Below are 25,037 nucleotides of genomic sequence, written 5' to 3' on the forward strand. Positions count from 1 at the left end.
CTCACTCCGATCTTGTTAAACACCTGGCAGTAACCCCACCTTGGAGACTGTGACCCTCAAGTCAGACTACATAATTGAGTGAAGAGTGAAACAGAATACCCACAATAAATAATAAGCCTCATAGAAGCCAGCCCATGGCTATTAAATTCCTGCAGCTTAACAATTCAATGGGGCACAACTATAAGCCCACTATGCCTGCTGTTAGCATCTAAAATAACAACATTCCTAGTAATAACCTTTATCCTTGAAATATTAAGCTGCTTTGTAAAGGGGGGGGAAGGTGCTACTTTACTATAAAGGTACATATAAATATATAGCATCTTAATGTTAGCACAATTACAACCATAACTGTTGAGAAAAAAATCAGATGTTTTGTCCCTGTTCAAAGCTGAGCACAATCACTGCTTACGTTTCAGTGCTCCAAAAGGACCTAATTCAATACCTCAGATCAGCTTTTTGCTAAATAATAATTGAAAACTTTGAAGCAACTTGCACTTTGCTCACTAGAAAATACTCTCATTGGCATGCCTGCTCATGGGCTGCTACACTATAACTTCCCTTTACTCCTGAGCAGATATCCCCAACGATACTCCAGCCTAACGGGTGTTGTGCAGAGAGACAGCACGTGTAGAGGCAGCGCCATGCTCCCCCCTCAGCTGGCATAAGGGCCCTCTGTGTGCCCGAAGAACAGCTGTGGCATTGCTCTTAAACTGTGCAAAGAGCAGATATAAGCCTGTCCGGTCCCAATACCGGTGAAACGCAAAAGCTCCACCTTTCCTCCCGTCTCACTCTGGGGATGCTGCATCCAGCAGAACTTACCCAGACCCAAAGCCAAGCCTGCAGACTTTCACCCTCCTGCCCTTTTAAGGGGCCAAGTTACAAACACACTAAAAAACTGAGTTTGCAGCTGAAATACTGACAACAATTTTCACCGTGGAGCAGTTTAAAACAGGCAGCAGTGATATTCATTAAGCTGTTAATAATGGATTGTGGCACAAAGCAATTTATCAAGTTTCCATTGTAATTAAAATCACTGAATATTTGGGCACTTGCAATGCACCTAACTCTCCCTGCTTCTAGAGCTTTGCATTTTATTGTGAATTACGGCTCCTTCTCCCCAGAGACCTACTAAAAAGCCCGTTTTAATTGGTATGTTTTTAATTGAGATTACATTATTAAAAAGTGTACATTTCTGTTGAAGAGAGAAAGGAGGGGTGCTTGGCTCCCCTCTAGTCTCCTCCTCTCTTAGATTCAGCTTGCTTATCCCAGCGGGAGGGAAAAATGAAGGCTATAGCTGTGAAGAAAGTGGAGAAAGCCCTGCACAGTCACAGGCTGTGATGCCAGGGCAAGGCTGCCATTGACTGCCATGGATGCAGGATTTCCTAGGTGGATTTTTGGGAAGGGACAAGAATCTCCACAAACATTCAGGCTGCTTTTTTAGCAAAAGGCAGACAGAAGAATGCCATGCAGGGATTCTGCCAGACAGCCAGGAGGATGTATTAGAAAGCCTCTCCTTGAGGTTTCCAGTGACAGACAATCTTTCCTTTTCCATAATAATGTTAATTTATCCTCAAAATATTGATACAGTCATTGGAACAGACTTCCCAGGACGATGGTGGAATCACCATCCCTGGAGCTGTTAAAAAAATGGGTAGATGTGGCGCTTCAGGAGATAGTTTAGAGGCTGTGGTGGTGTAGTGCTGACAGTTGGACTTGATCTCAAAGGTCTTTTCCAACCATGATAATTCTATGATTCTATGATCATGGGCAGATGGGGTCTAGCAAAGGCCCCTGGCTCTGATGCTCCCAGAAGATTGGAAAGGGCAGGGGAGTGGAGAGGCAGCCCCTGGGGCAGCCTGGGCATGGCAGCAAGAAGGTAATTGCCTCGGCAAACAAACTTGGTCACCTTTATGCACTGGGATAGTCAGACTGACTTGTCACCAGTTTCAAAAGAAAAGCAACTTCCTGCACTTGGCATCCAAATGCCAGCCACATAAATGGTTCTCCTGCTGGTAAGACAGGCTGTCGATGTCTCTTATAAGTAGGAGCATGGATCTGCTAAGGTAAGTAGACACAAGAGAAAAGGGAGAAATATCAAAGGAGTGCAAAGTAGATACCAACAGTTGAGATAGATCAAGGGGAAAACCTCCAGAGATCAAAACATGCCAACAGATGGACAAGACGGTTGAACCAGAATGAAATATCATGGAATGGCTTTTTCGTAACTGCTTCAGAAAAGGTCATACTGTATTGCAGAAAGGCGGCAGTGTGTGGGGCTGCGAGAGGTCACTGGAGGCAAATACAGGCACAGAGAGAGACTAACAGAGACAAATTTGAAGATCACTGACTAATACCACAAGTGCTGAAACTCCCCTCCTAGTTCTGGGAGAGACTCGGGGAGTAAGGATGGTGAACAGGTAACAGATAAAGGAGAAAGAGGAAAAAAAATGGATGAAATATGAAAGACAAAACTGAAAATGTTAAAACTGACAGAGAATGGGAAAGCTCTGTTATTGCAATTAGGTCAGTAAATCTGATATTTTTCTCTAAATTAAGAATTTAGATGCTACGCTCTAGTTACGTATGTCAGAAGAAAGGGTGTTTCTGGAGGGAAAGTACCCAAACATGCTATTTCTCTGAACAGCAAGGTAAAATAAATACATAAAACTCCTAGTCCCCAGTCAACAGACCCCTTGCAGGTTTAGATCAAGAACAAGAAAAAAAGGAAAAAAAGCTATGTAAATGAAGATTAGATCTTATGTCCCACCTTGGCATTAAAGGCCACCACCCTGTTATGCAGAAAATCAATCTCTAGATGATTTCATTTTATGGCAAGATTCCCTTTCTTTGCTGATTCAAAAACCTCACACCCTGGATGAAGACCAGATCACAGATTAAGTGGGAAAAAGGAAGGGCTTTCAGTGACCTAAAGCAGGATTTTCTGTGAAACCTGGGAGGGACAGACCACAAGGGTAAAGTACAGAGGAGGAACTGTAAGAGTGAGAAGTTATAAAAGAAAGAGAATGTGCACAACTTTAGGGTGACATTTTTTCGTTCAGCCAAAGGAGTGAATACCAAGACTGTGCCATGAAGGAAAGCAAATGACCAAAGCAGGGAAGGACAAATTGGAGAAAATCTACTTTATGCTGAGGGAATTACAGGGGGGGAACTGTGCTTCCAGTCCTATAGAAAAATTACTCTGAAAGACAGATGTAACACTGCTTCGACTGGGTATTTTGCACAGATGAGAACATCCTACAGAAAGCCCAGATTACTTACTGATTTGGCATATATCAACAGATATATGACTACATCAGATTCTGCCCTGAGTGCCAGAAAAAGCAGCTAGAGATTCTTTATTCCCTTCTCAGAAAAGGTACCTATTCCTCAGGCCTAGACATCGCAAAGTCTCATTTGGTCTGTGCAACTCCTGTGACCCAACTCCCAGGAACACTTCCCCAAAGACACACAGTGACCCAACTGGCTGCAAAAGCCTTGATCCAATTACTCTCTCAGATGGGAGTTTCAGGAGCGATACTAACTAACCAAGGGACAAACTTTACGTCTAAGGTCATGAAACAGCAGTATTGAGTACTAGGTATAAGAAGTATTAGAGCCTATGCCACATCCTCCTCAAACAGATGGCCTTTCAGAAAGATTTAATCAGACATTGAAATGCATGCTGCGAATACTCATTACTAGCACAGGATCAGGCTGGGACAAGTGGCCAGCACTGACGTTATTGCCTACAGGGAATTACCACAGGCATAAACAGGATTTTTCAGTGTTTAAACTTCTCTCTAGATAACAACAGGGTCCCCTTGCCATCATAAGGGAGGTAAAGTGGAAAAAAATTATGATGAGGTAGGACAGGTCTAGGCTGCAGAGAAGCAAGAGACCCAGACCCTTATAAGGAACAACTACTTTTTTTTCTCTCTTTTTTTTTTTTTTTCTTCTTCCTCATCCTCTGTTTTTTACCTGTGCTGGTCAAACCACCACAAAGCTCTGACACAGGCCAGTGTTTGCTGGATCTCACCTTCAAAGCACAAGGAGTTCTTGTTGTTCTTATTTTTATGGACACATAAAAAACAGCTGTGACCACTCCTTCCTCTTCAGTATCAAGAGCAGGAAAAACAGGGCACGGCCACAACAAGCAGCACCTAGAAGGAGGTGTAGAGTAGGGCTGGAGAGACTTTTAACCCCCCTTCAGGGATGGGGTGATTTCTTTGAAAAAGACACATTTGCCTTTTAATTCTTTCCTCCCAGTTTTTCAGAGAAATTTAAATGCAAACATTATTTGAGAGAGTCCTTAAGCTATCTTTTGGCCTGGATTTTTGATAAACAGTATTTTAAGTAACTGATCTTACCATATAAACACGATTTAAAAAAAGTCACTAGAACCCTTGACATTATCAACAACTGAGCATGTGGGTTTATTTTTACCCTGGATGAAAAAGCCTTTTTTCAACACTAAAAATCCCACCCTTCTCGATTAAAAGATGTTTCTCATATGCTGTAGATCAGCAAAGCCAAATGTCCATTTTCACTTCCCGCACCGGCTGGTGAAAACAGGAGGAAAATACAGGCAAATGAAGCATTTAAGTCCTTTCTCCTCTCTAACTCTGAAGGCCTAATGTCTTCTGTGGATTAATGCTGCTATGAGGAGCATCTGAACCTCCCGTTTTCTGCCCAGAAAGGGGCAAAAAATACCTTTTTGGAAGGGCCTCTGAAGGAGCTCCACCACATCTCTCTCTTTGAAAGTGAGGTTACCTTTCCCTGCAGATACGTGCATTTTCCCAGTACTATCTGCAAGATCACTATTGGCAACTGTGGATATCCAAAAACTTCACCAGCTTAATCACAGAATGGATAGCTGGACGGGACCTCAAAGATCATCTAGTTCCAACCCCCTGCCATGCTCAGTATGAACACCCCAGTCCTTTGATTTCATTCCTGTCTTTAGCACAAGTCTGTTCTTGCAAACTGAAGCACATGAGCAGTGCTCCAAGAAATCAGTGAGACTGCTCACGTGCACGGTGGCAGTTTGGCCCCCAAGTTGTAGCTGAGGTGGGACATGTGAAATAAGAGATAGGGACATTGCTCCTGTCACCTCTGGAAAAAGAAATTCAGATACACAGCAGTGGCTGAAAAAAGACTAAAAGGGAGTAGGGAAAGATGGAGGTATCAGAGAAAGAGTCCCAGATGCCAAGATTATTTTGTTACGGTTGCAGCAAGGTTTGCTTGAGTGGGTCAGATAATATGTATATGAGACCATCTGCCTGTTCCTTGTCTAGGATCCATAAGGTATTCTGATCCATAAACCAGAAGGCGGTAGAAATGGTGCAATAAGAGCAAAGGATGAGCGATAGCAAGCAGACCTGATACGTGCTTCCTGACAGCAGGCAACCAAGCAGACATTTGCTCTCTTCTTGTGACCACAATGCTCATGAAGCCCTGGGCCCGTAAGTGTGCTGGGCTGCAGAACTGGGACAGGTGCAGCAGTAATGCAAAACTCTTCCTGCTTCCCCATCATCACACCTCAGAGAGGCAAGAAAGTCACCGCTCTCATTACTTATTCTATCCTTGATCTCTTTTGAGCAGAGAGACTGCAGAACTGCATTTTATGATGAAAGCACCTCAGCCAGACACTTCAGACCAGGCCTGAAACCAAAAAAAAAAAATATATATATATATATAATCACATTTCAGAGGCCTGCAGTTCACTGTTGGAATGGTAACGACAGACTGATTGAGAAATTCAAACTGTTGACCAAAAATAATAGGGAATTCAAGTTCATTGTGATCCGAGGTTTTGAGGCCTTGCTGTGTTTACTTGCCCACTTAAGAAATCCTGACAAAGTTATAAAATTCATTGCTTCTCTAAGAAAGAGGAAAAAAAAGAAAGCATTTTTCTTCAAATGTAAGAAGGAAGGAGCACCATTTGAAAGCAAGCAGTAATTGCTTGGTTTTTAAAAGATGATGAATAACTAAAACTCTTTTTAATGTAATGCCACATTTTTTCATCCTAGAATCGCTGAGCAGTGTCCAAGCACAGATACCAGATTTACTGGTTTAGCATATTCTAGAGGAACGATACCCTTCTGCTTAAAGCAACAGAGATACAGGTTTGAAATTTGGGTTCAAACCTGGTGTTTAGCACGATTTTCCATCAATATCTTTAAGACACACATTTACCTTTCTGAAAAGCCCACTTCACATTTCCACCCAACAAAGGCAGCGGATAACGACACAATCAAACCGTGAGAACAGCCCAGCAGAGCAGAATCGCAGCATCTCTCCTACAGACTTAAGAAAAACAATAGGAGCAGACTGATCCTTTGTTTTACTGACTTGATAAATCAATAAAAATGGATTATTCAACATTGCCATGTAGTGTGTATCCTTAAATGGACACCACCTTCTTTCAAATATAAACAAGTGTTGCTTGGTTTTCTTACAAAGGCAGGAAAACTGCACAGTATTAGAAGGTGTCTAATCCTCCCATCTGCTGTTTCCTTAGAAAAATATTTACTTTTTAACATCTGTACTGCATTTCCACAGTTCAAACACACACATAGCTCCTGGAATGTACATAGTATTTAGCAAATTTTTAACTAAGTTTTCTTAGTAATTGTATAGTTTTCCCTTGACAAGGAGAGGATCAGACTTTTTCAGGAGGATTACCTCTGCTCAACTCATTTCAAGCAGCTCTTGAATAAAATAGTTCATTAGTTCATGAAAAGGAAAAACTCCAGGGAACTGCTGGGGAAGGAAGAGAAAAGAACAGAGTGCCACAGTAATTAGGTTTTCAGATTGTGCCTTATCCTCCAAAATGCAGGTACACACACACATACGTCCCTCTTTCCCCTTAGGTATAGCATTTAGGGGAGCTCATTGCACATTTTTCCCTGGGAACCAGTGTTCCAGAGATTAAAGTTGTAACCAGGCCATCATTTTCCAGAAAGATATTAAAAGATACCATTTCCTTGCAGTACATTACTGTTGCTACCTAACAGTGAAAGGGCAGCTCTCACTCCTTTGCAAGCACTGAAACAACTTAGTTTCAGACTTCCTAAAAATTCAGTTTTCCTTTTGAAGAAACTTTTTAGGCTTCCATGGTTGATGCCACAAACCCAAAGGATCTCCACACACTAGGAATCACTTGCGTCTGCCACATAAGAGGCTGTGCAGATAGCCAGGGTGGCAGCAGCTATACTATGCCAGGGATTGGGGAAAGGATTGGTAGGAATGAGGATGAGAAGTGGGGAAAACTGGAGAAGGCTGCAAGATTTTGCTGCCAATCACTGAACAGAGGAATACCTCTTTTGATCTAGACCTAGCACAGCAGAGTACAGAGCATCCCAGGGCCATACCAACTCAGGGGAGGCCAGATCATCACCGGGACTGACAGCACCATATAGCTTCTCTGTGGCTTTCCACCACATGCCTCACTGTGTGGTTCACAGAAGCATAGCTTTCACCCTCTTCTCCCATTGTTTCTTGTGTCTTCTCTGCACTTACACCAAAAGCATTCAGGTAGTCCATAGGTCTCCAGCCAGATGACTAAACTGCCAACTGAGATGCCAATCAATACAGTACTGGTGATGCTTCTCTGCACTTTGTCATCCTCTCACTTCAAATCGGCTTGAGACCATGAAGAAACAGCTGATCATCATCAGAAACATCATCAGGCCACTACCTGCCTCGCATGGATCAGTGACTTTGAATTATGCATTCATGGCAGACAGTTATTACTGGAAAAATGAGGAGATGTCCAAAGAATGTCTTATAGCCTCTACAAAATTCTCCTTGTTCAAGGGCACGTAGTTTGAAAACTGGATTTTCCTACAGTTTTATTATTTTCCAAAACCAATGTTTTGCAATTTACTTAAATTGTTACATTCCAATTGTTATTATTACTATGGATTACAAATGAAATTCTGGCCTTTCATCTGCTGAGAGGGGGGCTTAATTTCAACCCACAGTTTTAGAAAGGAGATTCAGTTTTGAGCACCATGAAAGACTCCTTCATCTAGATATCATCACTTAAAACAGACTGGTGAGTTAAGAACTGAGCTATAACATGATAGGAAAAACAACTTTTACATGAATAATGATCTGTGTATTAGATTATTAAATGAAAATCTATCAAACTATCATTTATTGAAGTAAACAAACAGTTTGTCTGGCCTGTTTCTGAAAACATTTTGCCTAAGGGAAAAATTTAAACCTGGGCAGATAATCAGGATAAGGTATTTGAACACTTAAATCCTGCTGGAGTCTTCAAAGTAGGTGTTAAGTGGTGCATTAAATTTGTGCTGTTTCTTCTGAGCAGGGTGAATTTGCTCTTCTGTAAATAGCGGGGAAAGCATTTTACAATAATTTGAATCCATGAATAAATGTAATATATTAAAATTTCTAAAGCATGACCACTAAATGGTTTTGTACATAAGCCAAATGAGCGGAATATCCAGGACTGAAATTATTTGAGTGACCACAGAAAGATAATATATAATTAAAATGACATCTGCAGCACTAACCGTTGGGAAGAGAGAAAGTGACATCACAGATTTCACAAACTGCAAGCGTATTATTAGATCTAAACCTGGCTGTAAAATTACTATCTGCCCGTGGGATTAACTTTAGGCGTTCAGAATCATTGTTTCATTTACTGATAGAACAGGGATGATAACAGGCTGACTTTGCTTGTCACATTGTTTTTTGGCCTTTCTTCTTTGTTCACGTTAGCTACAGAAGAGAGGAAGACAAGCTTCAGCTGCATCACTTTTGTGGAGCTTTTCATTGTTTTACAGCTTGTTCCAAAGGCTTTTCAGCAATTTTTTTTTTTGCCTCCCTCCACCAAAGAAAAAAAACACCAAAAAAAACCCCAAAAGCATTTTTAATGGTGATAAAATCAATGAGGAGTAGAAAATGCACACACAACGTAATGTCTAGGAGTGTGGCAACCTAAGGAATACCCAGTGGCCTAATGTAGCACAGGAAGACTAAGACTTTGCTTATAGCTCCCATTATTAGCACAAAGAACCAGTAGCTACCGGTTATATCTCAGCCTTATTGAAATTCAGTGCCGAAATTCTGACTGACTTCAGAGGGTACATTTCATTATTTGAGACCTAGGACAGAGGACATAACTCTCCTTCATAGACAGGACTATCTGGGACACCTAATCTCTACAGATTACATCTCTGCATCAAATTGGTCACAGCCACATTTTGATCTGTTTCACATACCACTTTTATGTTCCTGGCAAATTATTAAGTTGCCTATACCTGTAACAAGATTCCTGTGCCACCAACCTAAAATAGTCAGAATTCCAAGAGCAGGTAACGAGACAGGCAGTGAAAAGGGAAGAAGAGAAAAGGAAAAAAAAAAGAAAAGAGAAAAGGAAGCTCCAAACTTTCCAGGCACTTTTGAAAGCTGTGCTAATGATCCTGAACAGCAAAGGGGACTTAATGAGCTCTCAGAAATCTGGTCCTAAGTGTCTTAAATCCCACTATACTTAGAAATAGTTCCCATATGCCAATTTTGCAAACTAGGCAAAAGTCCACGAGCAGGTAGGACCACAGCCAGTCACGGACGTGTGCATACACTGTTAAGGCAAACACGGACCTTGAACTTTCCTCCACACTGCCCAGATACCAGGCAGTTACTACCATGTGTTATCTCTTACAGCACCTCCCAACATCCCTTCCTCTATAACCCTAAGCTTCTGCTCCATCAACCACTGAAACCTGCACACAGGCTGCATACGCATCCTGCTCTTGTCACTCACTACCATATTGCTTTTCTTTCTATTCTCTCGTAACCATAGCCACTGCTGTTCTTTGTCTTAGTCTGCAGTTTGAGGGAGCCACCATCTCTGGTATAGTGAAGGATTTAGCCCATGATTGATGCCCTCAGTGATACTGCCACAGAAATGCACTGCATTTTATTAACAGTAGTTAATACATTAACCATTTCTAATCCTGATTAGATTGTCTCATTGTCCCTTTTATCCTTTTCTAACTGATACACAGAGTAGACTTTTTGGGTGGACCCTTTTGGCATAAATCTTTGATTCAAAATGCATTGTAGATACAGCCACGCCACTATGCCATGTAAAGTTCATACTGGTTCTGAGCACTAGAAACGAGGTGTCTACAAGCAGCTTAGAAATACCATCCCTGTTAGAAAAAAATCCACCAGCATTCAGCCTGGGCCAGGAACCGTGTTCATGAATCACAGAATCACAGACTGGTTAGGGTCGTAAGGGACCTCAAAGATCAACTAGTTCCAACCCCCTGTCATGGGCAGGGACACGGTCCACTAGATCAAGCTGCCCAATGCCCCATCCAGCCTGGCCTCAAACAGTGCCAGGGAGGGGGCGTCCGTGACTTCTCTGGGAAACCTGTTCCAGAGTCTCACCACCATCACAATGAAAAATTTCTTCCTAATACCTCATCTAAATCCACCTTCCTTTAGTTTTAACTCATTACTCCTTATTCTATCACTACCATCCCTCCCAGCAAACAGTACCTCTCTGTTTTTCCTGTAGACCCTTTTAGGTACTGGAAGGCTGCAGTGAGGTCTCTCCTGAGCCTTCTTTTCTCCAGGCTGAACAAGCCCAACTGTTTCAGACTGTCCTCACAAGAGAGATGCTCCAGCCCTCTGATCATCTTTGTGGCCCTCCTATGGATTTTCTCCAATAGGTCCATGTCCTTCTAATGTTGGGGACCCCAGCTCTGGATGCATGTGGGGTCTCAGCAGAGCAAAAGGGGACAATCACCTCCCTCAACTTGCTGGTCACATTTCTTTTGATGCAGCCCAGGAAAAAGTTGTTTGTGGTCAGTCAGTGGTACTTCAAATCTTTTGGATGCAAAAGAGGGAGTGAAACAAAGACCTAAAGGCTACTGGGGGCAAAGACTCATGAAGACCAGCTGGAGAAAAGACAAGAAGTATGTGGTGAAAAGTGCAACACATACAAAGATGAGTCTTTACTGCAAAAAAAGTCAAAGAAAAAGAGCAGAACATGTAACACAGCAATGAGCAGTTCTATCTTGGAAAAGCATTTGATTTTAAAATGTGTACTGGATGTAATGTAAACTAAAATCCATTTTTTCCCCGAAAGATGACAGCTGCAGGGCTAAGCCGTGAGAAACAGTTGGGAGGATCCATTCTCACCTGTGCTGTTATACCATCAGAATTGCTCTTCACCTCAAAGTTCTAAGAAACACCTCTTATATTTCAATATTAACAGTTTCTTAGTGTGTATATTGTAGTGCATTTCATGTCAGTTCATATGCAAAACTTGTGTTTGCTATCTTTAAACAGGATTTCTCATTGATACCCTTTGTTTCTCACTACACATCCATAATGAAGTGATCAACTTATTTTTAGGGATATTATAAGCAACCTGCAGTAAAGAGTGGTCAAAAAGGACAAGCAGACCTGAAGAACTTTTACATCACAGAACTGAAGCACATGCCTATATTTCAAATGCTCTGTATATCAAAATTTGAGATATTTTCTTAAAAATGCATGTGCCTTCACGTACTTCATAAAACAATGATGAGTAAAACAAGAAAACCCAGAACTGCCTCATGTCCAGATAGAAGAGAAATACATGGCTAACAAATTATTTTCTAATGATACACACATTAGTTTGAGTACTTCAGGCAGATCTACTACCTTTCTCTTCAGCCATCTCAATATTAAGTGCCTGCTCTTAACCAGACATTCAGGTTCTTTCCATTTTCAAAAGCAGTAGGAAGTGTCACAGGACTGTATAAAACCTGCCTCAGCTCCTAGGTAATGACTGGGTTGAAATACCCAGCGGGGGCTCCCTTTTCTCTGGTCGTTAAGGAAAAGTAGCATAGACAAAACACCTGACTTTAAGATGAGAAAAAATTCTACAGGGCGAATGCTTCCTTCTGGGTCTAGAAACTGGGTTGAAAAGTCATCCCAGATGTAACATTTTCTGCATCCTTATTTGAACAGAAATACTAAGAGAAGCAAACCTTCTTGTTATGTGCTAACAATTCTGTATCAGCACCAAGCCTGGCTGATGGTACATAAAGCTAAAAATGAATAAAATTTTCACTAAATTGCTTTGTATGTTCAAACAGACTGAGTTTGCTTTTTCAACTGAGGCTTATGCCACTTCCAGTTTTTCCTGAAAACATTTGCTTATCCATATATTTATCACAGAAATAGCCTTACCTCAGCTGCATCTTGCTGGTCTCTGAAGACAATTGCATTTTTTATGGTTTGGATAAAAAATCCATTCAGTTCCTTTTGTTTCTTGTTTGGCAAAATCCGGAGCAATGGGATCATTATGAACGGAAAAGAAACTGCAAGAGATTTTAAAGAAGAAAACACTGGATCAGACTGCAAAGGCATATGCTATTCCCCCTTCTTTCATTAATATTCTGAACCTCATCAAGTGGGATGTGTTGCCTTCATGAAAACTGTTTTTTCCTCTTTCTCCTCTCTCCCTCCTTTTTTTCCATCCTCAGGGCTGGTGAAGGATTTCCTTTTAGAAATTCCATGTTGGCCAGGACTCCCATGCCAGACAGTTGCCTTCCAAGCTTGCTTCCACAATGCTTCAGTTAAGCTTCTTGACGCCATAGAACCACCACCACAAAAGGAAGAATTATTTCCCCTGCTCACTCAAACAATTGCACACAGGTGGGAGATCTTGAACTAGCCTAGCAGCTTATGGCACTGATGCATGAAATTGTGTAGTACTCATTCTCATTTACAGTTCTCCAAAAATAAGATATTGGTTTGCTATTTTATTTTGCTTCTCTAAACAGGTCACAGACTCTGGAGGTGGGATATTATCACAAGGATGGTCTCCAGCCCATGGCCTATATACTCAGGAACTAAAAACCCAAGTGAAGTCTTGCATCTTAATAAACCCTTTGTTTACTTATGAATTGCTTAAGACTAACAAATCAGTCATGTGAAAACCCCTGTGATGCCAACAGGGCAATACAGGATGGAAATTCAGACCACAATGTACCAGCAGACAGAGATCAGCATGGAATCCAACCCCAAACCCTACAGAAACTTTCTTTAATGAACGACACGGTCTTAGACATATAGGGGCATATTTCTGTTCCCTCAGAACTTAATCAGAAATCACACTTTGCAATCAGGTTAAACAGGACACTCTGGATACACAGCTCCAGAAGGAAATAGTTCATGTGCTCCTAGTACAGGTGCAATCTGTAATGCCAGCAGGATCAGATGGGCACAGGCAACTTTACTACTGTGCCACCTGACACTACTGCAAACAGATCTTGACAGCAAGATTGTAAAACCTCAACAACCTCAATTGTCCTGTGGCTTCCACAGTTATAATTCTCACTGCCCTTGCATTAACAAGGCCATTTTCACCACAAAGCATTTGTTTTCATGGCCTAGAACTAAATGGCTTTATACCCTAATCTTGTATTGCCTGTGTATTCACCTGAAATTAAATGCATTCTCCTAATGACAGTCTGCACTGTCACATACCATCCTTATCCTTTATAGCAGTCAACCAGGCTGCTGCTGCTCTTCAAATAAGAATCTGGAGGACTTAATCTATCTGCTTATGCTCCTGCTTTTTTTCTTTAGTGGGTTATTACCCCACTGATGTTTATGACTGGGATTTAAATTTCTGCCAAGCAAACACTGTAGAAACACTTTACTCCGAAGGTGCTCTTCTTTAATGCAGAAGTGTATTAAAAGAGATATAGTAGAAACTACAGGTCCCGGAAACCTTCTGCTCAGATCAACTTGGAGTACTCACTCCCCTCCTAGACTCTCAGTTTCTGGAGGAAGTTGCATTAAGGATGACAAGAGCTGCAGAGCATATGGTGGGAAACTTCAGGGTATACTTATCCTGTAGGTTGAATTCTGTACACCTCTGAAATAAATTCTGTGGTACCTCTTCCTGCTCCTGATTCAGCATGTTTTGCAATTTCAGAATAATTTTTAGAAAATTGCCATAAAGAAGCAGATAAAGCAGACTATACTCACGCATTAGAATGAGGAGAGGTCTACACAAAGACATTTCAAAGAACGTTCTGCAATTCTTAACGAAGGGGTCATCAGGACTATCCTGAGAATCCACCTCAGTACCAAAAGCTACGCTACCAACGACATCCAAGGTAAAGCAGTTGTAACACCTGCATTAAGTTGAATGATAAATCATCAGTTACAAATTACATATGCATTAATATCTTGTTTCTACAAACATCACTTAACATTAAATTTTGCCTCTGGTTTTCTTTTGCTTTTAGATTTGAGCTTTGCCAACAAGATATGTTTCCACCATTCTGACAAATGCTGGTGCTTAAGAACAATCACCTCTCCACCTACAAAGTGAACACATTTTCAATAATTCCACAACACATTTACAAAAAAAAAAAATCATTTGTTATTACCTAGAAATCAAATACAACAGGTCAGGTATTCATGAGCATTTTCTAAGTATGCATCCTAATAATACAGATCATTCCTTTCTCTTTAAGCTGCAGAAACCACATCTACTACTAGAGCAGTCTAAAGGTACTTAAGTAAAATTTCTGTTAGGAATTTCCTTCATCTTCTTGATAGCTCCTTTGTAATGTAAAATCATGGTCAAAAACAAGAGGAACTGAAACTACATGAAATCTGTATCTCTGCAAAAAAGCAGCAAATGCTTTTAGAACAAATGATCCATGGACCATGACCTAGAAACTTCAGAACTTACAGAATCTTTTCCCTTGTATCTGCTCATCTATCCAGTTGCCTTACCATCTTTATTTTTATTAGCAGACATATTTAGTTTTGAGATAAATGGACTGAGAATGTAAAATGTCCTTGGAAATTTATTCTTATGATCAGTAGTCAAGTCTGCAATGACTGTTCTAGGTTCCCAATATAAAAAGCTAGTATCAAATTCTCCAGTGTTTTAACCTGAGTGAGCATGTAGTAAGAGAATGACAGGACTTGGGCCCAGTATATCCTATATACATATATCTTGAAAGAGCATTTCTAAACTATCGTCTTTGACCACAGTCATTCTGGTGGCACCTGAGCAGATTTGGAAGATACCAACACTGCAAAGCTAAGTAACCTGCTTGGGTTTTGAACTCTTACACACAAACAAAAAAGCATTATTAGAAGTTGAAACATTAAAAGAGGGGGCACTGCAGTAAAACAACAATCTCAGCAGTACTCGATCATCTACCTCTCCAAGGTACTGAAAAAGCCTATAAACTAAATTTGGAGTTGGTGGTGAAACACAAACTGGCTACAGACAACTAACATACAAGATGATAGAGGTTGCAGGGTATTTACATCCAAAAAATAGCTCACTAATCAATTCAGTGAAACTGCAGTGCACTAAGAATCACATTTATATATGTCATACTTGTTGAAATGGTGGTATGATAAAACAACTGGAAGATTATATCCTGAGATGGTCAACATCATTCATTTATACTTTCAAAAGGTCTTTTCCAAAGTGTCCCTTGAGAGGTGAAACCCTATCATGGATCAATAGTTAAAAGACCAGGCAAAGAAAAAGGACAAATGGAAAAAAGGAAAGAGCCTGGAAGGACTCAAAAGGTCAATTTTCATCAGAGCACTAGGCTAAGTGTAATGTATCTCAAGGTCTCATAGCTTCTTTTCAGATGTTTAATATATCTGTGGACGCACATACACTTGTATATGTGCTTCAAAGGAGATGGATTAATTGTGGCTAAATACCTCTCTTTGAATCAAAATTATTTGTGCTACTTCAGTTTGGAGGAAATCATGAAGAAATTCAGAGAGCACTGGCCAACCTAGCAAGTGAAGTGTATGCAAAATAGTGCCTATTACAAAGAATGCATTTAAACTACTCATACGCCGTACAGTGTCCTAGACAAAATGCATTTGCTCAGAGAAGGGACTAGGCAGTGCTGTGAACAGTTCAGTGAAGGCCTCTAATGCAAGAGCAACAGAACAACATAATACAATATTAAATGCATAACAAATGGGAGAAAGCACAGTATGGAAAATACTAGTGTGTCATTTTATAAATCAATGGTGCATTCTCATCTGGAGTACCAATCCCATCATTTCACAGAAGACTAGTGTGCCATTAGGGGGGATGTGAGGAGGACATGTGGTAAGAATTATTAACTGCTACAAAAAAGGTCATATAAAAAAAAAGTAAGAAGGTGGTGGACTGGACAGATGTGATACTAGATCAATTCTTATATTTGTACATTATTGGCAGGCTGTAGAGAGCAGACTGGACAGAGACTGATGCAGCTTTTCTTTCTGCTTCCAGCTGTTAAAACATCATTAACAACAGCTAGAAATACATTAGATGATTTTCCAAAATTACTTTTCAAGCATACAATGGCTGCCCCTAGGAAGGAAAGGCATCTATCAGACACATCTTCTATTAAACTATGATCTCCACTTATAAAAGGGAGGGAAGAAAAAAAAAATCTTCTTTTATATACTAAGCGCGTATTTAGAATAACTGCTTCTATTGACTTTTTTCTTTCTTGTTTTTTAAATCCACTACTAATTTCTGGCACACTGAACATACCTCTGGATATCAAAAGCTTTGCCAGAATCTGCATAGACTTTCAAGTTACGCAGCAGGACGTCACAGGCCTGGTTTATTAGCGGTGTCATCTAGAAAGGAACACATTGTATTGTGAAAAACATTAACATGTTAAAAAAACAAAAATCAATTATTCAAAATTAGTTTTATCCAGAAGATGATACAGAATTCTCAGGATCCTTTGCAGGTGTGATAAGGCATTTTTGCACAGGTAAATGAAATGTTGGGACCGTCTGCTAAAAATAAACCTACACATTACAAGGATGTCCTTCTCCAGCTCTGGGCCTAAACACAAGAGACCCTGTTGCATACCTGACCTTTGGTTCTTGCCCACCTGTGTCTATATATACAGAGACCTATCAAGCACAGACATCCCTCTCTCTTTTAAATCACTCCCTGTTCCAACTGATGATTTATCCTGATCCATATTTACAGTACATTACATTTAGGCTACATACACTCCAGAGTAGAAGGAATAATAGTTTCCGTAGTCCTAAAGTCCTGTAAAGATAATAGCATAAAAGGCCCAGCAGTTCAATCCTGCTGTCCCTCAGTTTGAGGGATTTAATGTGTACATTAGGAAAGTCCAATGTATACCACTACAAGTTGCTGAGGGCAAAATGCTATTTCTACCTGAGGAAAAGGTTTTCAGGAGTGGTGATGCCATTAAACTGATATTCATGTGAATTTATGCAGCTAATGGTTCTTTACAGTCACTTACACATGATGGTCAGGTAGACTTACCTTCAACGTGGTAGTACCTAGCAGTGCAATAGTCTCCTCTTAAGGGCTTCATGAAAACCAAGACAGGCACAACCTTCAAGACCTCATTAAAGTCTCTCTCTTAAGCTTTATACATATGAAAGGCATCAGACACTTGCCTTGATTACACCTACTGGGGGGACAGGAAAGGTGTAGCAACAGCTGTGAATCTAAAGGCATTATCTGCTATGGCTGCTCCTCCATATAGATTCCTGAGAGATCCTTATAACTTACAATTTAGTACCACAGTCTTGCCTCAACAATCATGCTCAGCATCAGCAGACACATGCACAGAAACCTGCCTTTCCTTCCTGAACAACCTCCCTCAGCATACGGATGTCAACAAACATGAGAACAGACTTGTCCTACTCCTCTGACATTCTTGTTACCAAAAAAGACTTACTGCAGCCTCTCAGCACACTCTGAGAGCTATGCAGCCTGCCCAGCCAAGTCCATTTTGCTTGGCACTTCTACCTCTGTGAAACTGGCATAACACTTTGTGCACAGGCACACTGCCATCCTAACACATGGGCAATACTATACGCAGTCAAAAGGCCAACGCAGGAGCATCCAACATGTTTTCCAAAGGCAGAAGTCTGAGTCAAGAATGTGTCTAGCTGCTCCTGAGGTCCTGTACCTATATGGGATGGAGCAGGTTGTCGCTATTTCAGTTCAAAGCCAGATTGATTTTGGCTTTGCCACAGTCTCATAAGAGAATTTTGAAGCCAGATTAGTATACTGTATAAGTCGCCGTTATGTGTTGGGGAGGTGCACACATCACGTGGCAGTTTTCTTCCCCTTTTGGCTTTTTAAAGAAGGTCCCCTGCAGTAAGTTGCTTCTCAAATGGTTCAACAAAAATTAATACATTACTGTTCAACAGATTGAATCAGGGTGAAATGCTTTATAATCTCCTGGTGTGGCCCCTCCAATGAACTGAACCAGTCAAAAACAAAACAAAAATCCATATTTTAAGAGGTATTATGTTTCCTAAACAGATGGTGATAATTTCAGATTTTCCTTTTATGGCCTTATTTTCTTTTATTCTTCATCACATCACCAGACCTGCAACCACCCAGCTGGTTGCTATTGCTTTCCAACAGCTGGCTGAGATGGTAGGGGCACATACGCTTGGCCAGGACATCTCACAGCACCTCTGCACTTTCGACATTCCACCAGTCTTTCAAAATACCATTGCAATCCATTTCCAACCATGGGACATTTTTATCAGTAAACCTAACTAAGAAAATGGGGAATGGGGCACATGGATTTGATTTATTGTTAGCATGATAGAACCAAGTCATATCAATGAGACAATTATTTGCATATGAAAGCTACAGGGGATATCTACTCAGGAATCCTGGGTTTGGGTTTTTATTCCCCTGAGAGACATAAATTAGTCCAAGACTGCTAACTACAAAGACCACAAACTGAAACATTCTCGAGTCCTTTAACACTATAAACCCTTTGTTCAATTGTCAAGAAAAACAGAGTAGCATTGAGGAAGGTGAACTATACCAAACTTTGAAAACCGGTACAGAAAGAGACATGTTGATCTGCCCTGCCTTGGGTATCACCAACTTTCTATACATTCTCATTTGCCAGTCAGAACATAAAAGCTGCATAACCTGCCTGAGATTTAGTTCTTGGTGGGTAAACAAACCCCAGCTGCTCTGTGTTCAGATTGGCTGAGGGTAACAGGATGAAGAAAAATCTAAACAATATGGTCCCTGTAAATATTTGATCTGCCAGTTATCTAATAGCAAGAGTAGCCCAGAGTCCAAATTTCTTTCTTTCTGCCAAAGAAGAGCATTTGGGGTTAGGGTTTTCATGATGCCAGGGGCTTTACTGTATAAATCCTGCCAATATGCTATTTGGCACATAACAACAATTAGTTTCTGATTCTGCATACACACGGTGCATGGGGATGTTTGCACTGTTCAAAGGCATTGGAGTCACGTTCCTCTAGTTAGATGTGGTCCTCGGTATTCAGGATTATTATTTCCCTTATTATCAGCACCCAAAGTATAAAGTAAAAGCCTGGCTCATATTCACTGTAGACAGATACACTGTCTACAGTTTAGCTCCAGTATGCAGAGGTCACATTGGGCCTTCAGTCTCACAAATGGAACAAAATATAAAGGAAGGAGAAAGGAAAAGTATCTATCCATAACATGAAAACTGCTACTGTATCAGACTTCAAGTCCCTGAATAAAACCAGGAAAAGAGCAGAGCATCAGGAAGATGTTTGTGAGAGGATTTGTTTCCATCACCTCACAGTAAGGCTCTGCCATGCATGGGCACAACTTACCAAACTCAACAACTCAGCTGGGCACTGACTTAATAGCTCAAGGATATACACAGTCCACATACCAGCTTTTGCATCAGCGATTTGCTTTGTCTCAGGTGAGCACACTCACTTTGCTGAGTGACAATAGCAGTTTCCAGAGATCCTTCCAAAATGCCTCTGACCAATGTGCACAAGCAGAGTAAGAGCAAATCAAGGAAATCTCAATGGTTGGACTACCATATCTTATGCCCTACTGCAGCCTGGAAGATCTACATGCCTGAAAGACACTACAGGGTTTCCCTGCACGGTTCTGCCATGCTATCACAAGTTCTGCTTTGTGTCTCCCTTTCTTTGAAAGAAAATGCCTCAACACAAACTCCACTTCACAGGTTATTTGGGACAACACTACATTTTGCTGTTTTCTTTTCTTTAATTTTTGTGTTCTGTTTTGTTTTAATGGTTGGTTAATGGAGGAGATGATTCCCGGCATACTGATAGGAGATGACAAGACTACTGCAGCACCATCAGAATAAATAAAAATCAATAGGTTTTCTGCTGGTGTTGGCTGTAAAAGAGAGCAAAGCTATTTATCATGTCTGACAAGGGGTCCAGAACTGCAGGATCATCACAGGCATCACAGTAAAAAGAAGAGGAACAAAATAAGAAATACTAAATAGGGAATCAAGATCGGTACAGCAAGATCACTAACATATAAGGTTGTTTCAATACATAATAGCTGAGGAAAGCATGACAGGAACACAGGGAAATGCATCTTTTACTTAAGGACCTCTAGGTCCTTAAATAACATCTTACATCTTAGATCAACTTTCAGCAGTAGGTATTATTCCCATTTAACAGATGAAAATAATTTCACGTACAGAGAATTTAAGAAGCTTCTGCCAGATCACCCACAGACAGTCAGTGGCAAAGCTGGAAGGGAAACCTCTTGGGTCTCCTGCCTCTTATCTCTCATTTCTCATTCTTAGTGCTCCCATAGTAATAGCATCAAGAGGTCTGCTGGTCCACTCAGGGTTCTCACTGTGAAGAGCTTATTAGCAGAACTGCTACCAACTCCAGTGGCATCTCACATAGGATGCTACAAGATTTTATTGCAGGATCAAACTTAGTCTATTGATTTATGCTTCGCTCACCACTATAGTATTTGAATTTAACATTACCTGGAGCCAATCCTTCCTTCAATTGGAATGGACTACTTTCCTAATATTTACATAGTCATCAGAAAAGAAAATTTTAAACTGCAAACACACAATGTATAGAAATCCATAAAAGCAACAGTGAAATGGTACTCAGCTTATAAAGAGAAATTGAGACAGGGAGGAAAAGCTGCAAAAGATGCCAGAAAATCTTGAAAAATGTTAGGCAGAAAACTCTCTGCATACACACAGCAATCACTGCACCAGCTGTCCAACAGCTCTATAACCAATACTTTCAGTTAATTGCTCGTAACTTTGCAAACTTCAAAATTTCTGGGATCAACTTTTCCTCATTTGGTAACTGTCTGTTGGAGATTTTTGCAAAAAATAAGGGGAAATTCCTCAAGCTCAGCGAACTTCTCAATGACAGTACACTGCTTCTGTGGAGAGCCAAGGACAGTGTACACCTCTGAATCCAGCCACAGCACCAAGATGCCTCTGTGAGGCATTATGGGTCAAACCTTACCAACATATATTAGCTCTGTCTTGGGTTTTGTCCTCCATTTGCCATGCCAAAGAGTGGAAAACTGGCTTCTTATTGCTGGTGCTGAAGCTGTCCTTTAGCCCAGTAGTAGATTCTTCTGTTTCTGAAATGGAGATATCGGGAACCCACACTCAACTCTCTGGCCCTTGGCGCATATTTTTATCTGAAGTGATTGCTACAGGGAGCACAAGTTGTTAACATTTATTGCTCTGTCACAGGCTAATAGCTCCCAATTCTCTCAGACCATCCGGACAGACAAGTCTATGTTCAGAACAGCACTAGGGGCTGTGGTGCTCAAGGAGAACCACTCTCCAAAGCCACTTGGGAGGTTCGCAGTCTCTCCAGCATCACCGGGGAGTTCGCACAGGGGAATGAAGGCGGCAAATCAGACATCCAGAGTGAGCAGAAAGGAAGACTTTGGTTTTGTCAGAGCTCAGATCCCTGCAGCAAAGGAAGTGGTGTCTTACAAGGATGAGGAATGTGTCTAGCAGTATTTGTAAATATGTATAAAGCAACATACCCAGGTTCTGATGCAATAAATTAATACACAAACTAACTTATTTGTAACTCCTTCAAAATAAAGAGGAAGAGTTTATTATAAACAGGAAGTCTTCTATGTAACTCTGAATGCTTTGTAGTATGGCCAATACTCAAACACAGTATTTTTATTTCCATGCTGCTGTAGAGGTTCCGAGATAGTACTAAATATGGCAGAGTTAAAAAGTGAGATCATAATTAATGAGCATTGATTTCCTTTGAGAAGTGTTGGTATGGCTTCTAAATTAAGCAACAGCAAGAAAAGCACATGGGTGAGGACTTAAGTCGCATTAACTTCAAATCCCAGGACTGTTCATGTATTTGTATAGAAAATGAAATGCGAGGTGGAGGAGTGCATCCATTCACAAGAGGTTCATAATCTCACATGGACTTACAGCAACTATTTCTATGTAAGGATGAATGGTCTTTTGGTGAAGACATGGGACAGAGGAACTAAGTTGGACCTTTCACAGAGACCATCCCCACTCCTCAGTTTCCAACTTTCTGTAGAATGGGAGGACAAAGTCAGTATTTCCAGGTCACCCTCAAACCAAGCACAATCACAATGCTTCCACAGAGTCTGGGAAGAGGCAGCACAGGGAAAGCTCATTATCATGCTAAAAATAAAGATTTCAATTTCTGCATGTGAGACAGCTACCAGGCACTCGCCACCCCTCCATTTTACCTCCTACCACTTCTGCTCCGCGCCAAGCAGCGCACATACTGCGTTGCACCAAGCGTGCAAAGTGAGCACTGTGAATTGTCTTCCCACTTTGCTTTAATCAGTCAAAACCTGCCGACGTGTGCCTGCCTGGCCCCAAAGCACGATGCCCTGGACTCCGCCTTCCCACCCTCACTGCTCTCCTCCACCAAGCCTGCCTGGCTGGTGCCGGCAGAGGTTGCTCTCTGCAAGTTGAGGGGAGCGCAGCTTTATCTTTTGTTAGTCCGACAGCAACGAGCCGATGACCTGCAGTAGAGGCAGATTAATTTCCGCTAGGAAAATGCAAAACTCTCCTCTCCCTGCAACGCCACGAGCAACTAATCGCTTGCATATTTAAACATCCTCTCCTCGCTAAAATTCCACGATGGAGCCAGTGACAGAGCAAATGTCGGGGTGCATAACCAATGGCATTGTCAGTCGTGATTAATCAGTATCTCCGCCAGGCTGGCGGCCAATTAGAATTTACCATAATAAGGAGGTGACAGCCGGCGTTGCTAAGCGACCGCTGTCTATAGAGCTGGGAGAGCCAGACACATTTAGATGTTACTGTGGATTTCGACAGCGGCATGTCAAAACAACACAAGCGTCTGCCCAGTGGAAAATTTTACAACCCAGGACTGGGCACTGGAGTAAGGCATGGTTCCCTTTCAGAATAAAATACATAAAGGAAGGGGTGATTTTTTTTGTTGTTAAGTTCCCCCTCTGCCTTGAAAGAAGACTTTATGCAGTCAATCATTTATCTGTGTTTAATTAAGAGATATCGTGCCACTGGAATATGACTTTGTTACTGGGTAATGGATTCCCATGGCTAAGTAAATGCTGAGACATTTATAGGAAATTAGCAGCAGGTCAGCGCGGAGACATTTATTTTCAGTCAGAGGTATTTATCTGGCAATGACATTCTGTTCCAGTGACTTATTTTATTATATGAAAGGATTAAAGAATAAAAGGAGGAGGGGGGAAGGCAATGGAGAAATGAAAATAGACTGACAGCAGTTCCCGTGTTAACGTGAGAGCTGCTGACTCTGCAAATCACAAAAAGCTATGTTCCAACTGGGAGCAATAACCTCTCCCATACTTTAGCTTAGTCTTATATCAAGGTGGGGGTGGGGGTATGGGAGTGGGTAAAGGTGTAAGGCTCCTTTTTGAGTTTACAACACTCCTATGGACAAGCTGGTTTATATAAAGACACGATTATGTTCTTAGATGAACTATTCTCATTTTTACCAATCTATGACCTGGACCACACTGTATCTACGCTCAACTGCATGTGCTCTTCCGGTCTTAATAAACTGGCACAAAGTAGTAGTTTTTTTATCTGTTCTTAATATAGAGCCATATAAGTAGATGCTTACATAAAAGAAAGCAATTCTATCTTCTAAATTAGGAAAGCAGCACAGCCTAAACCTTACCTCTTTCAGTTTGGTATCGCTGAAGGCTGGGGTCAGGAGGCTCCGGACATACTTCCATCTGTCGTCACGAAGACAAAGGATGCTGTCAAGCATTGGCTTGGAAATCAAGTTTGATTGCTAAGTCAAAAGAAAACATAATTCAGTATTAACACAAAATCACTAGAGCTACTTGAGACTCTGGAACTTGGGAAGATTGGCCACGAAAGCATTGCACTGCTGTCCCACAACGAGAGGAGTTCAAATTAGTCCCAAACTCCAAGCTAAACGTGGGTGAAGCTAAAGAAAATGCCTCTTGCTTTACATATTTCCTCTCGGACTTGCAAAAAATACCCTGGGCCAGTCCAGTAACTCTTTGCTCAGACTGCCATTCCCGGTGTTCTCCTGGGATTGTCAGTTCTCCTTTGCTGAACCCTGGCTTTTCCTCCCTTTCTAAGGTGACTAGTAAGAGGACCTGTCAACACTCCCTCTCTGTGTGACATGAGTGCCAACGCACCACACGCTTGTGTCGGTGGGGGACACGATTTCTGGTGACAGCTGCTGTCAGACTGTTACATGCATTTTAAAAGTCTTCAGAAAATACATTGATTAGAGAGCAGGTCCCAGTCCTTACTGTGCCTATAAGGAACATTCTCACTAAGAAGTTGTGGCCTGGGACTCTGACAGTTTCAGCAGTTACTCAAACACAGTATTTTAAAGTGCTGCCCAATTAAGTTCTCTACAAAGATGACCACTATGGATTTGCTCAATTTTCATCATTCCCCTCTGTCCCAAGAAATTCCTATCCAGACAACAGAAATACTCACCAAGAAGTAAAAGGATAAAAAAGATGAAGGAGAATGCATGTCAGAAAACAACACAGTTACACCTGGAAGAGGTATCAGGAGATGCCTAACTCCACAGCATAATCTACTACAATTTATATTTTTGCCAGACAATGTTTCCTAATTGTTCTTGAAAGCCTCCAAAAACAGAGATTCAATAATATCCCTGGGCAAAGTTTTCCCATACTGGACTACTCTTAC

General features: G+C 41.1%; 1 protein-coding gene across 1 annotated transcript in view; it reads right to left on the minus strand.

Moving 5' to 3' along the window:
• Positions 1-25,037, minus strand: part of TBXAS1 (thromboxane A synthase 1) — a gene marked incomplete at both ends in the record, with an annotated part of 228,805 nt that overhangs the window by 75,592 nt on the left and 128,176 nt on the right. The window contains 4 exons of the mRNA XM_084262817.1: positions 12,220-12,350; positions 14,029-14,177; positions 16,580-16,668; positions 24,016-24,132. Coding sequence (XP_084118943.1) covers positions 12,220-12,350; positions 14,029-14,177; positions 16,580-16,668; positions 24,016-24,132 — 486 coding nt within the window. The remainder of the gene's footprint in view (positions 1-12,219; positions 12,351-14,028; positions 14,178-16,579; positions 16,669-24,015; positions 24,133-25,037) is intronic.

This window comes from Gallinula chloropus (genome assembly GCF_964237585.1).
Source record: "Gallinula chloropus genome assembly, chromosome: 1".
NCBI lineage: Eukaryota > Metazoa > Chordata > Aves > Gruiformes > Rallidae > Gallinula > Gallinula chloropus.